The following is a 19,764-nucleotide window of genomic DNA, read 5'->3' on the forward strand; positions in this document are numbered from 1 at the left end:
AGAAGAGACAGAATTAAAGAAGACCTGTTTGTAGGAAAATAGTTGTGATTTTTTTTCTCTCTGAAATTTTATCTTCAACTCAATAGTATCTTCCAAATACTTCACAGATCTTAATGCATTCATTTTTCCAGTGCACTGTGGTTTAAAACTATGGCTACGTAGTTTAAAATTATGTTTTCCATTTTACAGCTAAGAAAATGAAGATATAAGGATTTTGCAAGTTGGCTAAGATAACACTGAAATTTTCTAGAAACCAAAAATAGAACTCCTGTACGATAGGACCCATTTTTAGGTGGTGGCTGCAGTGTTGTGGGGTTTTTTGTTGTTGTTTTGTTTTGTTTTAACTTTTAACCATAGTATAGCATTTTTACTTGCTTGTTTCCTGCATGCTTTTCTGTCTCCTTCTCTGCTTTAGAAGGATTTAAAGATTATGGTGAGTGAAGGAAAATATGCCCAGGAGAAAATCAGTGTGTAAAATGAGATTATCTAAGAAGCAACGAACAATGGATTTTATGAATGGTGGAAATTACTGGTGAAATAACAGAATTCTTTATAGTGGATTTAAGAAACAGTAAATACAAAAGTATGGATGTCCAGTTTATTTCATTCTGTTCTTTTTTTCTAAGATTTTCTTAATTCTGTTTTTCAAATAAGCAAAAAATAGTGTACAGTCTGGGGATGAACAAAAGCCATTTTAAAGAAAAGTATATAAAATCCAAACAAGATGTTCTATGGTTCATATTTTGAGGTGCATCTTATTTTTAAATATGGAAAGATGACTTATCTATGATGACCTTCAATTTAACATCAAAAGAAAAATGCTTTCTAAATCTATTTTTATTGCATTATATAGGTGTTACTGGATTTTGTCTTTTTAATTCAGATACATATTAATGCCAAAAATTACTATGTCTTGAAGCGTAAATTTTAACAAACCCTAGAGTATTTTTTATTCAGTGGACAAGTAAACTGATAAAGACATGAAAAATCTAGGCAATTTCTGTCTAAATAAAAAGGTGCATATTTTCATGAAGGCTACAGAAGCTAACATTTTAGAAATAAAGCTGTGGGATGTGGATCATACCTACATGCTGCTTCATCATATGGAATTAAGGAAGTTGTTTCTATATTTGGTACTAATGGTCCAAACAAATGCCATAAATACTACACCAAGATGGGGACAGATGTTCTTTCAAGATGGGGACAGATGTTCTTTATTAATTTACTGTTTTTTCACACTCAGCCTTGTGAGCTAGAAGCTCTGTATTGGAAAGATCATATGAAAAATGGAGGAGGATTATATGAAAAATGGAAAAGGCTGGGTAGCTTTTACTGACAAAGAGACTATATTCTTATTGAAAGGCTGAATATTTCAGAGTCAAAGCTGAATTTCAGTATCTAACGTCTACATGTTTGAGCTCCTGGGAAATAACTTGTACTGAGAGTCTGGGGTGCTCTTCTGAAAGAGCTCGGGTTGTTGCATTTTGGTTTTGTTTTGCTAAAATGTCGGTACCTGTGCCTAATGTTGAGGACTGAAGCCACAAATTTTATTTTTATGGGTGGTATTTGTCCAGAAGTTTCTCTCCTATATGCAAGACTAAACGGCTAGGGAGCACTTGTAACTGGCAGCACCAGCAGAAAGGGGAGTCATCAATTGGCAAAGGTTTGGCAGCTCACTACACATCACTGGGCCAGTGCTGCGGCTGTAAAAGTGCACCTCCAGAAGCCAGGCACGGCAGCGGCAGCCTTAGCAAACTGGTGGGAAGACCCTCAATCAGTCCTCCCCACCAGGAGCCCAAATCCTGGGTTCCTGGATGGAAATCAAATGAAGACTGACTCCATCATGTGAGGGAGGGTGTCAGCTGGCTGAGAGGGAAACCCAGGTGTGTTAACAGTCAATTCTCATTAGAGAAAAATTTTCCAGGCATGTCCCTGTGTGCAGCAGGCACCTAGAGGCAAAGCAGCGTGGGACCTCAAGCCCTGCCCCTGGCTGGGGGGACAGCCCTTGCAGGCTCACGGTGGTCCTGGGCCTGTCGTCTGCCTTCCCGTGGTGTGCTGGAGCACACTCCTGCTTGTGAAAGCTGCCTGAGGGTGCTTGTTTCTTATTCTAATAAGAATTGTTATTTCTGATCTTGGCTCTATCTATAAAAGAACTCATTTCAGATTTCACTCTCCATCTCTGCAGATCTTTTTTCCACTGGAGGATGTGTGATTATTCCTGTTGGTAAGACAGGCTCTCCCCAGAGCTTGGGGAACATTCAGGGAAGCAACATCTATTGAGATTGCACAACTGCTCTCCCACAGTCCTGAAACATTTGGAGTGATGAATACAAAAGGGGCCAGCCAGCCCCATTCATCCCATTTCATTTGTTTCTTTCAGCTGTTGCACCTTTAAAGATTGTTTGCTGTGCCACAAGTGATTTTCTGGGATTTGATCCAAAATTCTCCTCATTTCTGGAACGAGACTGAATTATAGTCAGCGAGTTACTGCTAGATAATTTGCATCAGAGAGAGTGGGGGTTGCTGTTGTTTCTTTGCTTCCCTTCTGTGCCTTACTGGAGCTTAAGTGCCAGGATGTGGGAGCAGTTTCCTGAGGCTCAGCCCTGTGGTGGGACACACAGTAGAGGCGGTGGGGAGATCAGGTTCATGGCTCCTCTTCTTGCACCAGATCTGCAAGGTGGACATGCAGGCCTTGCAGAGTAGAGATGGAAGCCAACAGAAGAAAGAGCTCTCTAAACATGATCAGAAGCCATCAACTCCCTCTTCTCAGGCTTGCTCAGGACTGATCAGACCATTTGGGGCAAATGTTTTCCTAACTATGGCCATGCCTTGGTGTTTTCTAGACTTGTTGTTCTCTCCTGGATTCCCTTTGTTTGCCTCCATCCTCCTTGAAGTGCAGTGTCTAACACTGGACTCTGCCCCCAGATGATGCCTCACTGGTGGCTGTGCATGGCACAGAAATTCCTCCCCATGCATTACTATATTCTACTTGTATTGAATACTTTCTTTTTTATTTAGGAGAGGGGAGTTCCATGAAGGGCCACCAAGACAGTTGGGGGCTGGATCCAGCATTTGTGCTATGAGGAGGGGCTGAGTGGGCAGGGCTGGCTGGAGAAGAGATGGCTTTAGGTACAAAAATGGAAAGAAGAAAGGCTCAGACTGGATGTCAAGAGAAACTTCCTCCCCACAAGGAGAGGCAAGCAGTGGGACAGGTTGCTCATAGAGGCTGAGCAATCTCTGTCCTTGGAGGTTTTCAGGACCTGACTGGATGAAACCCTGAGCAAGCAGGTCACATCTCACAGCTGCTCAAGCTTTGAGCTGGGGTTGTAAAGAAAGTTTCCTCAGCTCCCTTCCAACCTGAATTATCCTGTGATTTGTTTGCTTATTCATTTGCAAAACCTCTGTATTTCACTTGTAGTATACTGAAACTTCCAGATCTGTGTGACCTCCCTGTTAAAATACTCTGTTAATCTATTTGATATTTTATTTGTATATTTAATCTTACTTTACCAAGGCATACTCTTACCGTACTGAATATCATCTGACCAATTTCTGCAGTTCATCAAATCCATTCTCAGTTTTTACCCCATTCTGGAAAGTCCCTGAGTTCTGGATCCTCCTCAGAGGGTCTGCATGGAGCAGGTCATTACAGATTCTCTCAACATGTTCCAGTCCAGTTCTGCTTAAATACTGATAATTATTCTCTAAATGTGTATTTCAACTTCTTGTGCAAATGCTGCATTTTGATTCAGGCTAGTTTGTGTACAGAGAACATCACATGACATTGCATCAGAAGTTGCATAATCAGTGTCCACGTCCTGCTGTGCTTCTCCTTGCTGATGATGATTTAGTAGGCCCGTTTTCCAACAAAGGAATGAAATTTGGCCTGAGATGATTCATGCTGAACAACCTCATTATAAACATCTTGAATTTTTCTTGGCCCATAAATGTTCTGGTGGGTAACACATTGCAGTAAGATCACACTTTTTCATTAGGCTCAATTTTGTATGTGTGCATAGAGGGAGAGAGGGAGGTACATGCACATTTATTTATTGATACATGAGCATTTATTTCACATGGCCAAGAGCAATGTCAGGAGATTCCAAAGGCCACAAGGACCAGGGGATGGTGACTGGATTTTTAAATGATTTTGCTAGAAACTTGCTGGTCCCTGCAGTTTGGCTGGCTATAAATTCCCAAACCTTTCTTTACTCCCATCTTAAATATTCTTTTAGCCCTTCTTTGGTCCTTTTATTATCTTCCATGACTTTTTGAGGATAATTACTCCTACTTTAAGTAAATCTTTGACATCTCCTTAAGTGCCACGAAGTTGACCTGTGTTGAATACATCAGGACTGCTTTCTACCGAGCCCCTGTTCCTTCTGCATATGTTGCCCACATATTCTTTCTGTTGTTTTCCTTCTTTCTTCTCCTTAAAAAGGGTATCATTTCCATGATCAATCCTATTGGTGTGTGATCACCTTTGATAAAATTACTTTCTGTCTTCAGATTATCAAGTCATCCCTGTCAACAGGGATGGAGCTTACACTAAATTTTCAGGTAATTTTATTCACCTTACAAAGCACTAAGTTATCTCTGACACAGCCTGCCACATTGAAGACCAACATATGTCCTGTCCTACATTTTTTCAAGTAAATATATGAGTAACTAGAAAGAGTTGAAGCAGATGGGAATGTGGAAACACTTTGTAACATGATTGGCTACTAACTTCACTGCAGGTGTCTGAAATAATTACACCCTGTTGACTTCTATCACAGATGAAGTTAGCAAGAGCAGTAAGAAATATTTTTTATGTGAGTATGTTTTCTGGAAATCACAGAGGTTAAGTTAGATAAACAGGAGAACTGAAAATGTCCGTAAAACAACTCTTTTAAAAGGCAATCATGAAGTGATTAGGAGGCTATGTCAGAACTGACTGCTGGGAAAGGAAGGGAGATGGCTGAGTGGAGAGCAGGTGGCACAGAGCCTCACCTCCCTCCCTCTGGCACTGTTAACCAGCCATCTATATCATCAGTAGCACATGGTAGGAGCTGTGCAGTGCAGGCTACTCCCTTTCCCTCTTCCTTCACCCCTCCTGTCTGTCAGAGTTGTGTTCCATGGTGACAACTGGGAAGTCTTTCATGCATGGGACACCTACAGCTTTTATATCAGGATATCAGATTCTTGTTGGAACATTGTTCTTCCCAAAAGATAAATGCATACCAATAAGATAAGTGCATGACTGATGCTAATCAGACAATAGCTGGTGCTATTTTTATTATTTTTAGCTATGTTCCTTAAGAAAAAAAAATGTTTGTGAAACTCTCTTTTTCACAGAACCTTCTACATCAGTGGTATTAAATGCCCAAGTGTATTTCTGTTTATTACTGTGGAAGTGCATGCACAGATTTAGTTCTTTTCCTTCTTTTTGAGGGCATATGGTTTGGGAACTGAAAATTGGGCATGTTTGAAGTCTAATACCAACTCTCCCTCCTACTGCCTACTGATTCTCTGGCCTCAGATGCTCACTTAACCTTTTTCCTTTCCTTGGTTCCTTCCACTTCAGCACAAGGGTATGCAACCTTAAGTACTTCTCACAGGGATTTCATAATTCATTAAAAAAATTCAGCACTTTGAAGACATAAAATATGTATATAATAAATGCTAAATATTTTTACAGTGGTCCAAAGAAAAGGTTGGCTTCTGAATTTCAATTCATTACCTTCCGTAAAATTAATGTTCCGTCTGTACTGCATGTCAGTACCTTAGTCATTCAAACATTAATGAGTACAGAACTGAGTAATGAGTTTTGCATGGCTGTACTTCCCACTGGCCATTGATGCAGTCATGAGACATTCTCAGTCGCTGCTGGTCCTCTTTAATAAATCTAGTCACCTGTACTTAAAGGTAATTCAGCTTAATTCTAGGCCCTCTAAACCATTAATCCTGGAGGTAGGGAGCAGGGACCTGGACCCAGAGCTCATCTCTCGCAGATGAGTGCTTCAAACATCTGCTTCCCTTCATTTATAAAAGGGATTGAAGACAGCCTATCTTCTGCTGCTTTAACCCGTAAGAGAGGAAGGTGAAATATGTAAGTGTGAATTCTCTCAGTCAGAGAAAGGCATCAGATTCAGAGCTCCCACCTCTTGGAGTGAGTGGACTAACCCACAAGGTTCTTTCTGGGGACGGAGGGACAGGGTGGGCAGCATTGGCATGTGTAAGAAAGGATTGATTTCCTGCCCATTTTTAAAAGCTTAAAACTTGTTTATGCAGTTATTGCAGTGTTGTGTTACCTGTTCCCAAGTAAGTTAGCACCTAAGCAGCCGTAGATGGACCTGGTGTATTCATACATTTCCTGCCACATCAGTGTAGGGCTGTTATCACAGAATGGCTATGCCACGGCCACAGCTGCTTGCAGGAGGCACCAGGCACCGCTGCTTGAGGGCAAGTCCTCAGGAGGGGCAGGACTGAAGGATAACCTTTGTCTCCAGAATATCAAGGTGGTGAGAACCAGCTGTACGATCAGACAGCATCACGGCAACCTTGTGCCAGCACCCTTAGTGCTGGAGACAAATTAAACGTCTGTTAGCATGCAGTGCCATGCAAATTTATCTTATTCCTTTCAGGACCTCAGCAAGTGTGTCCAAATAGCACTGCAATATGTTTTCTTGACTGCCAGATGCTTGGGGATGCTGCACCTGGCATGGAAGTGCCTTCACTTTTACGCTTTTCTTGAAAAGCTGAGGCACAGCCTCTGGTAGGCATCACAGTGATGGGCATGGCTGGAACGTCCAGAAATCAGTTTTCTAGACATACAGATGAGGAGGAAAAAAAAAAAAGTAACTACTGCTAGGTAGTTCAGCAGGAGTCACTGGAGTGGTGCTTGCTGCTGGCCTTACACTGAGAGCCCTCTGCATCACTAAGGAAACACAAATAATTTTGAAAACAAGATAGAGAAGAAATTAACTGGATATGGGAAAATTTAAAAATAGCTGAAGCTGGGGGAAGGGATGTGTGTGCATGCACTTCAAATTATGAAGGAAATAAGGGACAATTAACAACATTAGGCAGCCACCAGCCTGTCTGGCAGCGCACGGTAGTCAGTACAGAGGGTGCCAGCCTGCCCTGACAGTAACCAGAGCTGATAACCTAGTCTGTCGCCAGCCAGGCAGCCAGGTTTCAGGCTGCTGAAGGTAAGAGCAAGAGCCATATTTCTGAGAAGAGCTGTGATTTTGGGGTTATCTGTTTTGAGCATCAATGCTGAATTCCTGCTGCTGCTGCTAAGAACCAGCAATGCACACTCTGCTGCTGTTAAATTACTGATACTTTAATTGCTAGATACTCTGGATGCTGCAGTTGCATTTTTCATGTGTGTTTAGTGCTTTTTGTTGCTGCCTGCCTAAGATACTGTGGGCAGCTCCTATGTCTGATGCTTTGTTTTAGTTGCTTGGCTACTGTAAAATGTTATCTTAGCTTTTGCTAAGGTGTCAGGATGCTTTCTTGATGATTGTCCAAACAAGGAAATATGTAGCGGATGCTGGTGAATGCTGTGCTCGTCTAGCTCTGTTGCTTTTGCTAGAGATGCTACAGTATGCTTACTTTGCTTTGCCTACTACACACTATCTACAAAATAACGTAGAATGCTGAAAGAAACCTTTTTAATTGCTAAGTGGGGGCATGGTCAATACCAAAGGTAATATTGTCTGTAACTTTATATGCAAAGAAACTGTTGGTGGAAGGAGATGGTGGCTGGCTGCTTCACTTAATTACAGTGCATTCTTTCCTGGTAATTGTTGCAAAGAGAACTGATCTTTCCTGTTGACTATATTGCCAGATTTTTCCCTCTCTCTATCCCTGTGAAAATCTCCAGCAGAGTGAGATTCAAATCTCAAAACTTAATTGGGGGTGTTGACTTCAAACTCCTTTCCTGCCAAAAACTGAAAATAACCAATTCTTCTGCTCTCTGCGTTTTCTGTTTATGCCTGCATAACTTTCTCTCTTTACATCACCAGCACTTCTGACTAAATTGTTTTCTTGTACTCACAGTTTGAAGCCTCTTCTAACATCTCTGAATAAGCTATGTTTCCTTCCAGTCAGTCCAAAAATATTTTGTCAGCAAATAAATAAAAAATTACTTTTAACAGCTGTTTTTCTCCATTCTTTAATGTTATTGCAAGCCTTTTCTTAATTATTCTTGCCTTTTGGCAGTTGCGGTGCATTAATATTTACAAGATGAGATGTAGTTTTCTGTTTATATTAGCAGTCCTCTGTCTGTGAGATCTGGACCAACCAGAATGCAGGATATCCTTTCTCATCGATTCATCAGGTTCATAATGTAAGATACAGTGATAAATGGCTATGTTGTCACTCTATGGATGTACAGTCTGTCACCATGCTGTTATCTACAGGTGTCATGTTGTTGAAATTACAAAAAAAAAAAAAAAAAAGTTTGTAACTTGTCCTCCCTCTTTTGGGACTATGTGTGCGCGCATCCGTGTATCGTGCCGTGTGGTTCGCGTATGTTGGCTGTATGATGCGCATACAGGATGCGGGGGGATTGCCAGCAGCAGTCTTGCTCAGTGGGAGCTTTGATTTCTGTTCCTGGTGTTGTTGTTTGCTCACTTCTTCAAAGCACGAAACAGTGTAAACAGCGCAGTTTGCACTGTTTCACCCCCACACTGTGTTGTTGCTGCCCTTTCTGTCTTAATCTATAGGCTTCGCCTAGCCAAGGAACGTGTTGTGTTTGCAAAGGCAGTAAGGCACTTTTGGGGAATTAGCTAGCATCAGTAGTGCTCTGAATTTTCATAACTTCTGTGACAAATCCACATGGGCTGTACAAGTGAGAGCAAAACCAGTTATCTGTATTGCAGTGTGGTGAGAACAAGTCAGAGGTTCAAACTTCACCAAGCACAGTCGTTCAAAGGGTCTGTAAACGTCTCCTGGTTTCTACCATTTAACTGCCTTCTTGCACTATTTCTGGCAGAGAGGGGCCATTTTGGCTACCAGGTTTTAGAGTCTTTTAAAAGGTAGGTACACCACACGCCCATCTCTCTCTATATATATATATAAATATATATATATTTGAAATAATAAAGAACTAATAATAAGGAAATAATTAGGATTTGGCTGGCCCGCAGAACATTTAAAATTCTTACAGAGAGAAAATTATTAATTTTTGAGCGAAAAGCAATGTATCTATGTGTGCTCCAATTTATTGTTGTCATGGCAACTAATGCACGTTACCATAACTAGGCATGAGGCTTTAACAGGTGAAGAGTTAGAAGCTGTAGGCCTTGTTAAAAATGAATACATTCATGCCAATCAAAACTAGGCCTAATTTTTTCTATAGCATGGAGGTTTTTTGACTTGACATTTTAATAAAAAGATGAGGCAGATGTTAGATTTTATAGAAGTTGTAGTCAGATGACTTCTTACCTGTGACTACTACTGCATCCAGGTGCCTTTAATGAGTCAAATATGGTTCTTGGAGAATTGGATGAACTAGAATAACCTGTGCTACAACAGTAGAAATTACCTAATAGCAGTAGTCTGCTTCAGCAGTTCATTTGACATCAAGTATGTGAGCCCTGAGAAGTGCACATCTGCCTGTTTTCAAGCCTATGAAGCACTGCAAAGGCATGAGAAATTGGTCTTTAAGGCCATGACCTTTATGGTTAAAAATTGTCACTGTAAAAGCATTGAATCTCATCCATTCTGGCACCTTACTTGAGATGGCTTTGGTATGTAAATTATTTATCTGCAAAATGCGGAACAAAAAATCTTTTTTGTCAAGGTGACTGAGGCCAGTGAGAAGAAAGATGCTGGCTAGAGACATGGAACACCAGACCACAGGCAGCACAGTGAAAACCACGTGAGAAGTTGCACAGCTGCCTGATGAGATGCAAAGTGAGACGAGGAATAAATTCTCTCTTCCCTTTCTACTTCATCAGATAGATTAAAATCTCCATGCGTATATAGTCTCATAAAAAATACATAAGCTTAAATGTTTGATTATTTCTTGCAAATATATATTGCAAATTAAATATTCAAATAAGAAAATTCTTATCTTACGATATGTATTTTTAAAAACTAAATCAAATATTATAGTTGGTCCGGTACAACAATTTCCGAACATTTCTATAGTGCTTGAAAGTGTTCTAGGTGCTTATTAAAGACCTGAATCTCCATACATCAACACTGAGTTGTTCCACACCAATTCCTCAGATTTACAATTCATATTTTTCTACCCCAGACTTAACTGTCATCCCAACTCTTCTCTTGGTCAAAGATGTTTCTGCACCTTTGCATTTAAACTGGAGTTAATTGCCATCATGACACAATCATAATCATCCTAAATCTCAGAATTTTAGAATCTGCCTGGTGTAAGTCAGCTGAAGAACTTCTCCTTCCTGTAGAGGTTTTTAAGCCCAAATTTATGAAAGTATTTTAGCTGCCTTAATGCAGTTTAAAGGCTTTCTTCCCCTTCAATTAAAAAAAAAAAATTTTAGATGCGGAGTATGTGATAGGAATTACATTTTTAAGCATATACATGGATCTGGTCTTTGGAGAGTACCTTGCTGTAACTCAGTCTGAGTAGATAATGAATATTAGCCTTAGTATGGTTTAAAAATCTAAGGACTTTGGTAAGAAACAAATAAAAGGAAATGAGACCAGAAAACTGAATATAAAAGCACTTATTATACAGTTACAAAATAATTTTTTATGACTATGTATAACTCTTCTTCTCCTTCATCATAATAATATATTACCTATGATGTTTAATTTTATGCTGCTTTTCTTAGTATCTGCTCCCTCTGCAAGAAACACCAGAGTACATGAAAGGTCTTCAGCTGCAGTTGTCTGTCAGGAACAGCAGAAATTCCCCCTCTCTACCTTCCCTTAATCTGAGTTATATTGTGAATTTAGATCATCCTAGAGACATGTATAGCAATCTTATTGCTTCTGTTTTGTCTAATTTAAAAGGAAGAGGTACTTGGATGACTGTATGTATTTATAGAGTAATTGATGGATACGAATCAACAGTCTCCTCACAGTCCCTCTCTAAGTTTCTTATACACTACTTTTATTAGCCTGATTGAAGATTATTTCTGATTTCCTTATTATTATTGCTTCCTAGCTCCTTTATAAAATTGAACCAATATGAGAAGTAATCACTGTTTCTCTTGTCACTGCTCTTCATTTAAAGGCAGAAGGGATGCAGTTCTCCATGCATTGACTCCCTTTTGCATGAAAGATATTAAATCTGTAAAATGTTGTATTCATTATAGTCCTTAAGTACCCTCCTTACTTTGCCAGTAACATCCATTTTCTGTATTCAAGACCAGTGCAACAAAAGAGTTTGGAGCACTACCCAATGTCACTTATTCTGTAGAAATACTGCTCCTCCCTGACTGCCATCCCTGGGCTTCCTCGGTGGAAAGACAGATGGTCAAAGGATGTACTTTTATAGCTTCTGTATTCTGAATTTACTCCTGTTCCATCGTAATAACCTTTTGCTAAATGGTTAGGATATATCTCCTGAGATCTGTTTCCTTACAGGGAAGATGCAGGAGTATATCTTTGTTAGAAGAAAGGACTGTTTCAGGCGTTCCATTAGTTACGGCCTTGAACACTTCATGACAGACAGCTGAGCATGCTGTGGAAATTTCTGAGGGATGCAGTCCATCTTCTTTTGTAGTCAAATACAAACTGTATTAGTAAGGATACAGTTTCTTACCCCTTGTAATATGATTGAAACCATATTTTATAAGAAGAACTGATTCTTAAATCAAATTCTCACTGCAGATTAAATATAATGAAGGGTTTTATAAATTAGTGGTCAGAAGGATTAATTTCCGTGGATAAAGAATGCTAAAAACGTGAGCAATTCCTGATGTTTCCCTTTCAAAATTTAAGGTTCAAGTCAGATCCCATAGCATATAGACAACTTAAGTAGGCAAAACAGAAATTACAATGCTGTATAATTTGTAGATGTACTAATAGCGTCAACATAAAGTAGGTTCGACTTGTTTTACAATGTTCACTTGCTTGAAGTTACCATATTGGCAGGGTAATGTTGCTGTTTCCAGATTTATCTCTTGCTTTTCATTGCAGAGTTGTGCAAATGTGTGTCATTTCATTATTTTGTGACACATGAAAATGATGTACTTGTTTTGTTTACTCTGTCCTGATTTAATTAGTAGGATGTGATAGTTTGCCAGACTTCTGAATGTCTTCAATAAGAATTTTCATGTGTTTTCGATGCTTAACTACTTCTTACTTTAAAAGTCTTAAATTCTAGCCATATTGTGTGAAATGGTGATGCCTTGCTAGTTTCAACACACATTTTAGCAATATTACATACACAGAACATTCACAAGATATGCGCAGTTAAAGAAAGTGGTAGCGTAATCCAAATTGAAAGACTCATATAGAAGAGGATAAAATAGTTTGAGAAAGAACAACTAAGGGAGGAAGAAGGATCAGGAAGGAGAGATCTGATCCCAAAAGTCAGAGAAAGAAGGGGAGTGGAATTCAGAGAGACCAGACCAGATAGGCTAAGGGATGAGTGGGATCGGTGACAGAGGAGAGGTTGGGAAGAGGAGAAAGACGCCATCTATGGGTGGAAGGAGCCTCAAAGGCTTCAAAGGGCCCAAATGTCAGTCCAGGTCGAGTAAAGCCGTGTCCAAAATATGTGGTGTCAGATGAAACCCAGACCAGCATTCCTGTGCTGTGGGGATTCCTGTACAGATGTCCGCACTGGCTCTTTTTGAAAGGGAGAAGAGTGCCATGTGAAGGGGTTTGGCAACAAGCTGCAGTCCTGCCCTTGTTCCTTGAGGAAAGAGGGGAGATGACAGCTCTAGGAAGACAATCGTTTATCAGTGAGAATGATGCACATGGAAGGGCAGTGTTAGTAATTCTGCAATGAGACATTGAGAGAAGGTGATCAAAGTAAATATTCATAAAGAGATTAAAGAATACCTCATATGTTTGAAGAATGTATAATATGTCTTCAGATAAAAGCAAAGTCTCAGTTATTTAGCCATTTAGGAAAGTTAGTTATCAGTTATATATGCTGGATAATGGAAGACTTATTAGCTGTGTAGAAAAGCTTGCAAAACACATAGCGGAATTTGTGAATGGCACTTTTGTGCATCTCATGATTTTTTTCAAGTGCTCTCATCCTCATACATATATTGTAAACAGTTATTTTTAAGGAAGATTTCTGGTGCCTAATGATTTTATTCTAAAGGTAAATAGATTTAATTAAAGCATCATTAAACACTACAGTAGATGAGTTTGGATTACAAATTAAGTCATGAAAAATGCTGTAAATGAAATAAGTGAGTACAACTTCTACATGGCTCTATATGTAGAAAATATGTCAGTGTTAATTGATCACAATTATGGAAGGCTACTTTATAGTGAATTTCTGCAACTTTTTTTATATCTTGAGCATCTGATTTTCAGACAGGAGACTGGGGAGAGCCTTCAATTACCTTGCGACCTCCAAATGAAGCTACAGCATCAACACCTGTACAATATTGGCAACATCATCCAGAGAAACTCATCTTCCAGTCTTGCGATTATAAAGCATTTGTAAGTGTTTATAAATTCAGTGGCTTGATTTGGAGTAAATATATTAATGTTAAATTTTGATAACTTTTTTTTCAATTTATAATATTTTGTCAATCACTTCTAATGAAACAAACCACTTCCTCTGCAATACTGTAATTATAATAAATGAGAAACAAGCATGCACAGTAATTTTTGCTATGAATTTTCTGATATATTGCAGTCCATGTAGCAATAGTGTTAGGGAAATGACACTATGAATAAGTGGCTAAGTGTTGTAGAAATGACAGTGAGAGAAAACACTCCTACAACTCATCCTTCAAAAATGCCTGTCTAGTGTTTATAGGACAAATAATAAAATAACGTAATATTGAGATCCTTATACCTACCATAATGTTTAGTGCACATTATTTAAAGTGAGTATTGCCTTGCCTGAATTTTTTACACTTATTTTGGGGAACTGAAGTTGGGGAAGTTAGAGGTCATGGTCTGAAGCAGCATTTTCCATCTGTGAGATGAGGGCACATTCAAACTTCCCCTAAATTGATGATGACTTAAAGTACCAGTAGCAGTCAGTTCCTTCAGGGCAGGGAGTATTTATTTTTACCTCCCAGTAGCTGTAACTCATTCCCACTTCCATTTCTGGAGAAATGGAGCTTCTTTCTACAGCTAAGGATGATTGGTGTTCTTTAGCTGTTATGCATGCTTGTGAAGGAGGGGAAGGTCTCCTGAAGTATAAAAAAAAAAAAAAAAAAAAAAAAAACATTGAGAGACTTTTAAATGAAAAACACGTTTCTGAAGCCTTGAGTTTGCTGTGTCAATGGAGGGCAGCTCGTTCTTCTGCAGATCTCAAGAGGTGCCTCAGCCTACCTATTTAAACTGCTATGTTTCCCCTTTTGGCTTTACTGGAAAGCACTGGTATAGTTGCTGAAGATGTTTCCATCTACTTGGGATCCACACAGCTGCATCCTCTTTAGAAGAGGGCACCTAATGAAGCAAGACTGATATTTTTAAAAGGAAAGGGGCTAAATATTTTTTGTGCCTTTAGCATAACAGCTGGAGGTTAACCACTTGCCCAGGATACGGGTTTTATATCCTCTTCACCTGATGGGACTTGGATCCAGAGTGCTTTTTAGGATAATGTTCTGTTCACCAAGCACTAGGGTATTTTTGTGGAGAGCTGGGGGCTACTGAACCTGATTTAAAACATAATTCAGAAAGGTAGAAGTAAGGAACTAACTAAGCACAAGTGAGAGCCTGGATCCCACTGAGGAGGGGCAGAAGGGTTGTTACAGGCCTGGCTCACTAAAGTGCATCTGTATCTTCCATAAGACCTTCATGCTGTAGAAATTACCACAAATGGAGTAACTGTCCCTGGTCAGTAACAGGAACCTCCCAACTTCCTCAGCAAGACATGGTCAAAGTCCACCTCACCTGTTCTTGGGCCTTCTCTCCCTGTGCAGCACCTGAAATTCAATAGGCAGCTTAATGACTTCGAGTTTTCTTAATGTTTTTGGTATAGTGAATGGGTTTGTCTGAAGAGGGCCTCTTAACTCATTCCTTGATCCAGCAATAAATTCATAATTGGATGTAATCTTAGCACTAGATTGATAGGCATAATTAAGTTGGGATTAAAAGGAAAAAGGGACTATCAAAATATCCAAGTTAGCAGTGGTGAAGGAGACATCTTTCTTCCCGAAGGACCATGCATCAATGAACTGTCTTAGCTCCCTGAGCTGTAATGACCTCAGCTTTATAGAGTAAAACACTGGCTTGGAAGTTAGTAATGAGGGTAACTTTCATTGTATCTCACTTCACTCTCTTGAACTGATATCCTCTACTTTGCTCCCACATGTTCTGGGTCTTTGAGAAAGAACGTTTCTGAAAGCAAAGCAAGTCAAAGGAAAGCAAAATTCTTCCAAAGAATTTCAGAGTCTTCTGACATCTACCTGGACAGTAGCTTTGTGATTTGTTTGTCAGTTCTTCAGTCCAACCTGGGAAGCATTTTTGAATGCCTGCAGCCGAGTCTTTTTGCCACTGTGCAGATGGTACCAGAGCTGCCCAGGTCTTCTCTTCCTTCCTCTTCTGCTGTGAGCTCAAAAGCAGTTTAGTGTGTTTTTTGTTTTTTTGTTTTTTGCATGATGCCTGCCCAACTGGTAGCTTTCAAGCTTTTCAAGCAATCCCAAATCATTGTGCCATAGCGCATTTGATAAATAAATAAATAAAATTGAAGAACTAAATTGCATCCTTCTCAGAGAAGGCTAAGGATTCCAAAGGTCAGACAGCAAAGGACTCAGAGAAAGATACGGTTCAACTCCACAGGATTTTGTTTAATTTTCTAATTTCTGAACTTGCTCTAAATCAGTTGCTTGTTTGTAAGGGTGATATCAAGCCATCCTATCAAATTAATGCCCAAAGCCCTGTTCATGTCACCATCAAGCCCCCAGCTGGACTCACAGCTGCTAGACCTACAAATCTTTCACATCTGTGGTCCTGTAGGAGTGCCCTTCACTTGTTCCTCTCTGCCTGCACTTATCTGATAGCAGTGGTGTTGCTCACCCTTCCATTTATAATGCTCTGTAAAGTGTTACTCACTAATCACCATCTTGGCTACTGTCTACATTGAAATATTTATGCATTTTCTTGCAGGTCAGAGACTCCTGTGGTACACAATGTGAACTGAAGGCTTTAAAGAAAACATCTCAGTCTATGTCAAGAGACCAGAGAGTTGAACCAGTACACTTTCTGTTCTGTTTGCAGTTTGCATTTATCTGTAAATGAAGTTGTATTTTGATCAGTTCTTGTTTGAGGTGAAGCTGGTTCACTCTCTGGTTTGGTTAGGTTATAGAATCATAGGAGCATTTAGAGTAGTGAAGACCTTCAAGTCAAGATCAAAAGATCATCAAGTCCACCCATCAACCTGACCTACCAAGTCCCATCAATAAACCATGTGCCTTACTGCCTTTTAACTTAAACCACCTTAGGGTATTCCCAAGGGAAGTCAGTGTGGCAGAATGAAATGGGCCAGGCAGCAGTGGTGGGCTGCAGTATCCTCTGGGAAGAGGCTCCTGCCTATGGTGCTGGGTTTCCTCCTGGAGCTCACTTAGCCTGTTCTCGCCAGTGGTATGACTTCTCTTCAACTTACTTAGTTGCTTACTTAGGATGGAAGACTTAAGAGAAGCCGTGGCATTGAAGTGCAGTGGGAATGCAAAGAGACATCTCTGTGCCTGGGAAGGAGAAGATAAGGGGCAGCCTGCTGTCCTCTTTCTCTTTCCTTGATTAAGCCAAACCTGCATGTGACACTATATAGAAATACAGAAACATCCATGTGCACAGAGCTATGCAAAACACATGCACATCAACAAATCTGCATACCTCTAGTGTATAGAGGAGAAATGCAGCCTATGGCCCTTGCACAACCCTGTTGACAGTAACAGGACCACTCTCTAACAGGCAAGAACAGCAGCGAGGACGTAGCCAACTTCATCCCTGGGGAACCAGTGCAACTCACACTTTGTTGAGAAAGTACTGAGTCCCCAGATCTACAAATCCAGAGGAGTGGAGCCTGCTGTTAGGGTGCAGAAGGGAGAGCTCAAAGTGCCCTCACCAGCAAGTCATGCGGTGAGGAAGATGCAGGTAGGATGTGCATGCCCTCAGAGGTGAGCAGGCTGATTGTGGAGGAAGGTGGCTTTCAGCGAGCTGAGCCAGGACCCAGCACTCACTGCCACCCTGTTCAGATCCAATAACAGCCTTGAAATAATAGTTCAGGGTCAGTCTTTTCTTAGGAAGAAATAATGGTTTAAGCTAGTTTGCAGCTCAGATCTGTTTTCTGTTTGCTGACATCAGGCTCTGTTTGCTGTTTACACATAAAGTAGTTACAGATTGAGTACAGACAGGTTAACATCTCTGCTGCCCTTCATGTCCACAGGATTGTACACATAGCAATACAAGTTTGGCAGATGGCAACTAAAAAAAGCAAACTCTCCATTTTTTAATCAAATGGTATTTTTCAGATGGAATCTGTAGTATGTGATTGTTGCTTGAGTGACTAAGGTTATAAGCTAGAATACTTTCACGTGCTGTTTCAAAGGGCTCCATTTGATTTAATACACTTGCTGTGTGTTCCTGTTTCATAGTTTGATTAACATAATTTTAAATGATCTATCAGAGAACGGCAGGGTGGAAAAACTCTAAAACCATACAATATTAAATTGCCTGGTAGAACTATGGTTTTCGATGCATTTTTAGTGCATTTCTGAAAATGTTTTTCTGTTCTGAAATATTAGCTACATGAAGTTTAATGGGTTTTTATTTTAGTATTTAGGTTCTATGCTGGTAAAAGAGTTAAGAGGCACAGAGTCAACACAGGATGCATGTGCAAAGATGAGGGTAAGTTAGTAAATTAACATGCTTCTGTAATCTTCATAATATTAAATAATAATAGCTGATGATTACTTGTACTATACCTTTTTTGGTTTTATAATGTTTTGTTACCTATTTGTTTCTGGTGCCCTTACATTTACATTGGCATTCAGTAAGAGGCCTGCTCTGCCTCTTAACTTAACACCAATATTTGAAGGTAGACTTTATTTTGCATGTTGTCTAAGAAAAGCAAATGCATACATTATATCCTTTGTTTCCTCTTGAATCTTTGAGACTGTTTCAAAGTACTTTTCACACACTTAAATGTGCTATATTGGTTTCTTTTTCTAAACAGAACTGATCTATAACATATACAATAATATATGATTATATATATTATATATGATAATAGAGATTGAATTTACTATATAAAACATGTACTAGTAAGTATGTTAACGTTACCAAAGTCATTGTTTTTTACGTATGTGATGTCTACAATCACATAATCATGCGTGTGCCTTTACTCACATGAGTATTACCATGTATCATGAGTTATGTATTACTTACCCATTTAATGACCAAAGGATGAAAAGGATACCTATTCAGGTTCATCTGCTAGTGGAAAAGCAGTTAGGCTTCCATCCATTTGGTAAGAATATATTATACTGTAGCTCTTTGGGTTGATGCTGGTTTGTAGAAAATTACTGTGAGGGTCAGTCTATCTACAACAAATATAATGTTGCCAGAAACTCAAAACAACACCAGGCCAGCTACCTGATACATTCCCAATTGTAGTGGAGTAAAAACACTCCTGGTTATAGAGATGGCAAACATATGTCTGGCATGATGAAATAATGAAGAATATAATTGTTTCATGATCTACTGAAGATGTAAAAATGTATAGACGAGGGAGTGAAAAACTTCATTTTATAGATCATAAATCTTTTAGACAAGATGCCTCTGAACACTAGATGTAGCATGTGGATCAATTATAAAGCTAGAAGACATGTAAAATTCATGCAATCAGACAACCATTTACTATTGGTTACCTATCTACAGTACACAGACTTCTGTACAAGCTATTTAAGCTAAGGGCTGGCAGTAATTCATGCTTACTGGATTGCTTGAAGATCCGTGGCTAATTACATGCTAATCATTCCTTACCTGGGCTTAAACTCCTCTTTAAAAAACCAACAACTTGACAGAGAGAGGATCTGTAGTCATATACACGTGTTCTGGGGAGATTAACTGAGGCTGGAAGTGTACCATCTTCCAACTCAGTTTTCAAACTGTCTAATGTAGCACTTCAATTTTTAAGGAATATCCTTATACAGATCTTAGGGTGGAATTTGACACCATAGTAGCATATGACACCTTCAGTAAGTTATTTGACTGAACTAGGAAGCTAAACATCAAAAAAGCCACTGTTAATAATTTATAACATTTTTAAGATTTTTTTTTTGGAAATATGCTCTAAACTTGGCAAATTCAAATTACACACCTGAAAAACTGTTTGAAAACAAATGTAATATAAATTATAATTTTTCCATTAAAATAATGGAGTTATACGAACAGTCTGTAGCACCATATGGGGCACTTATATAAACACTATTGCTGTACTGTTTATATATATTTTTATATTCTATTTTGAAACCATTATGCTGTGAGAATGTTTATTTTGCAGTTTAAGGGACTTTTTTATTTTATTTTTATTGCAAAGAGATTTGAATGAAACAGTTCTTAATCAAGATTTTATCTATCCTTTCAAGGTAGTCTATTTTATCATATTCCTATTCAAGTCAGAACCAAAAAAAAAAAACCACATTG

At 39.2% G+C, this 19,764-nt stretch overlaps 1 protein-coding gene across 7 annotated transcripts in view; it reads left to right on the forward strand.

The window, feature by feature from the left end:
• ANKS1B (ankyrin repeat and sterile alpha motif domain containing 1B) overlaps window positions 1-19,764 on the forward strand; it is a 439,810-nt gene that overhangs the window by 398,060 nt on the left and 21,986 nt on the right. For all 7 annotated transcript variants that reach the window (XM_035551795.2, XM_035551794.2, XM_050708106.1 and 4 more), the window contains 2 exons: window positions 13,471-13,599; window positions 17,893-17,964. In XM_035551795.2, the coding sequence (XP_035407688.1) occupies window positions 13,471-13,599; window positions 17,893-17,964 (201 nt within the window). The remainder of the gene's footprint in view (window positions 1-13,470; window positions 13,600-17,892; window positions 17,965-19,764) is intronic.

Source organism: Cygnus atratus, chromosome 1 (assembly GCF_013377495.2).
Source record: "Cygnus atratus isolate AKBS03 ecotype Queensland, Australia chromosome 1, CAtr_DNAZoo_HiC_assembly, whole genome shotgun sequence".
NCBI classification, from domain to species: domain Eukaryota; kingdom Metazoa; phylum Chordata; class Aves; order Anseriformes; family Anatidae; genus Cygnus; species Cygnus atratus.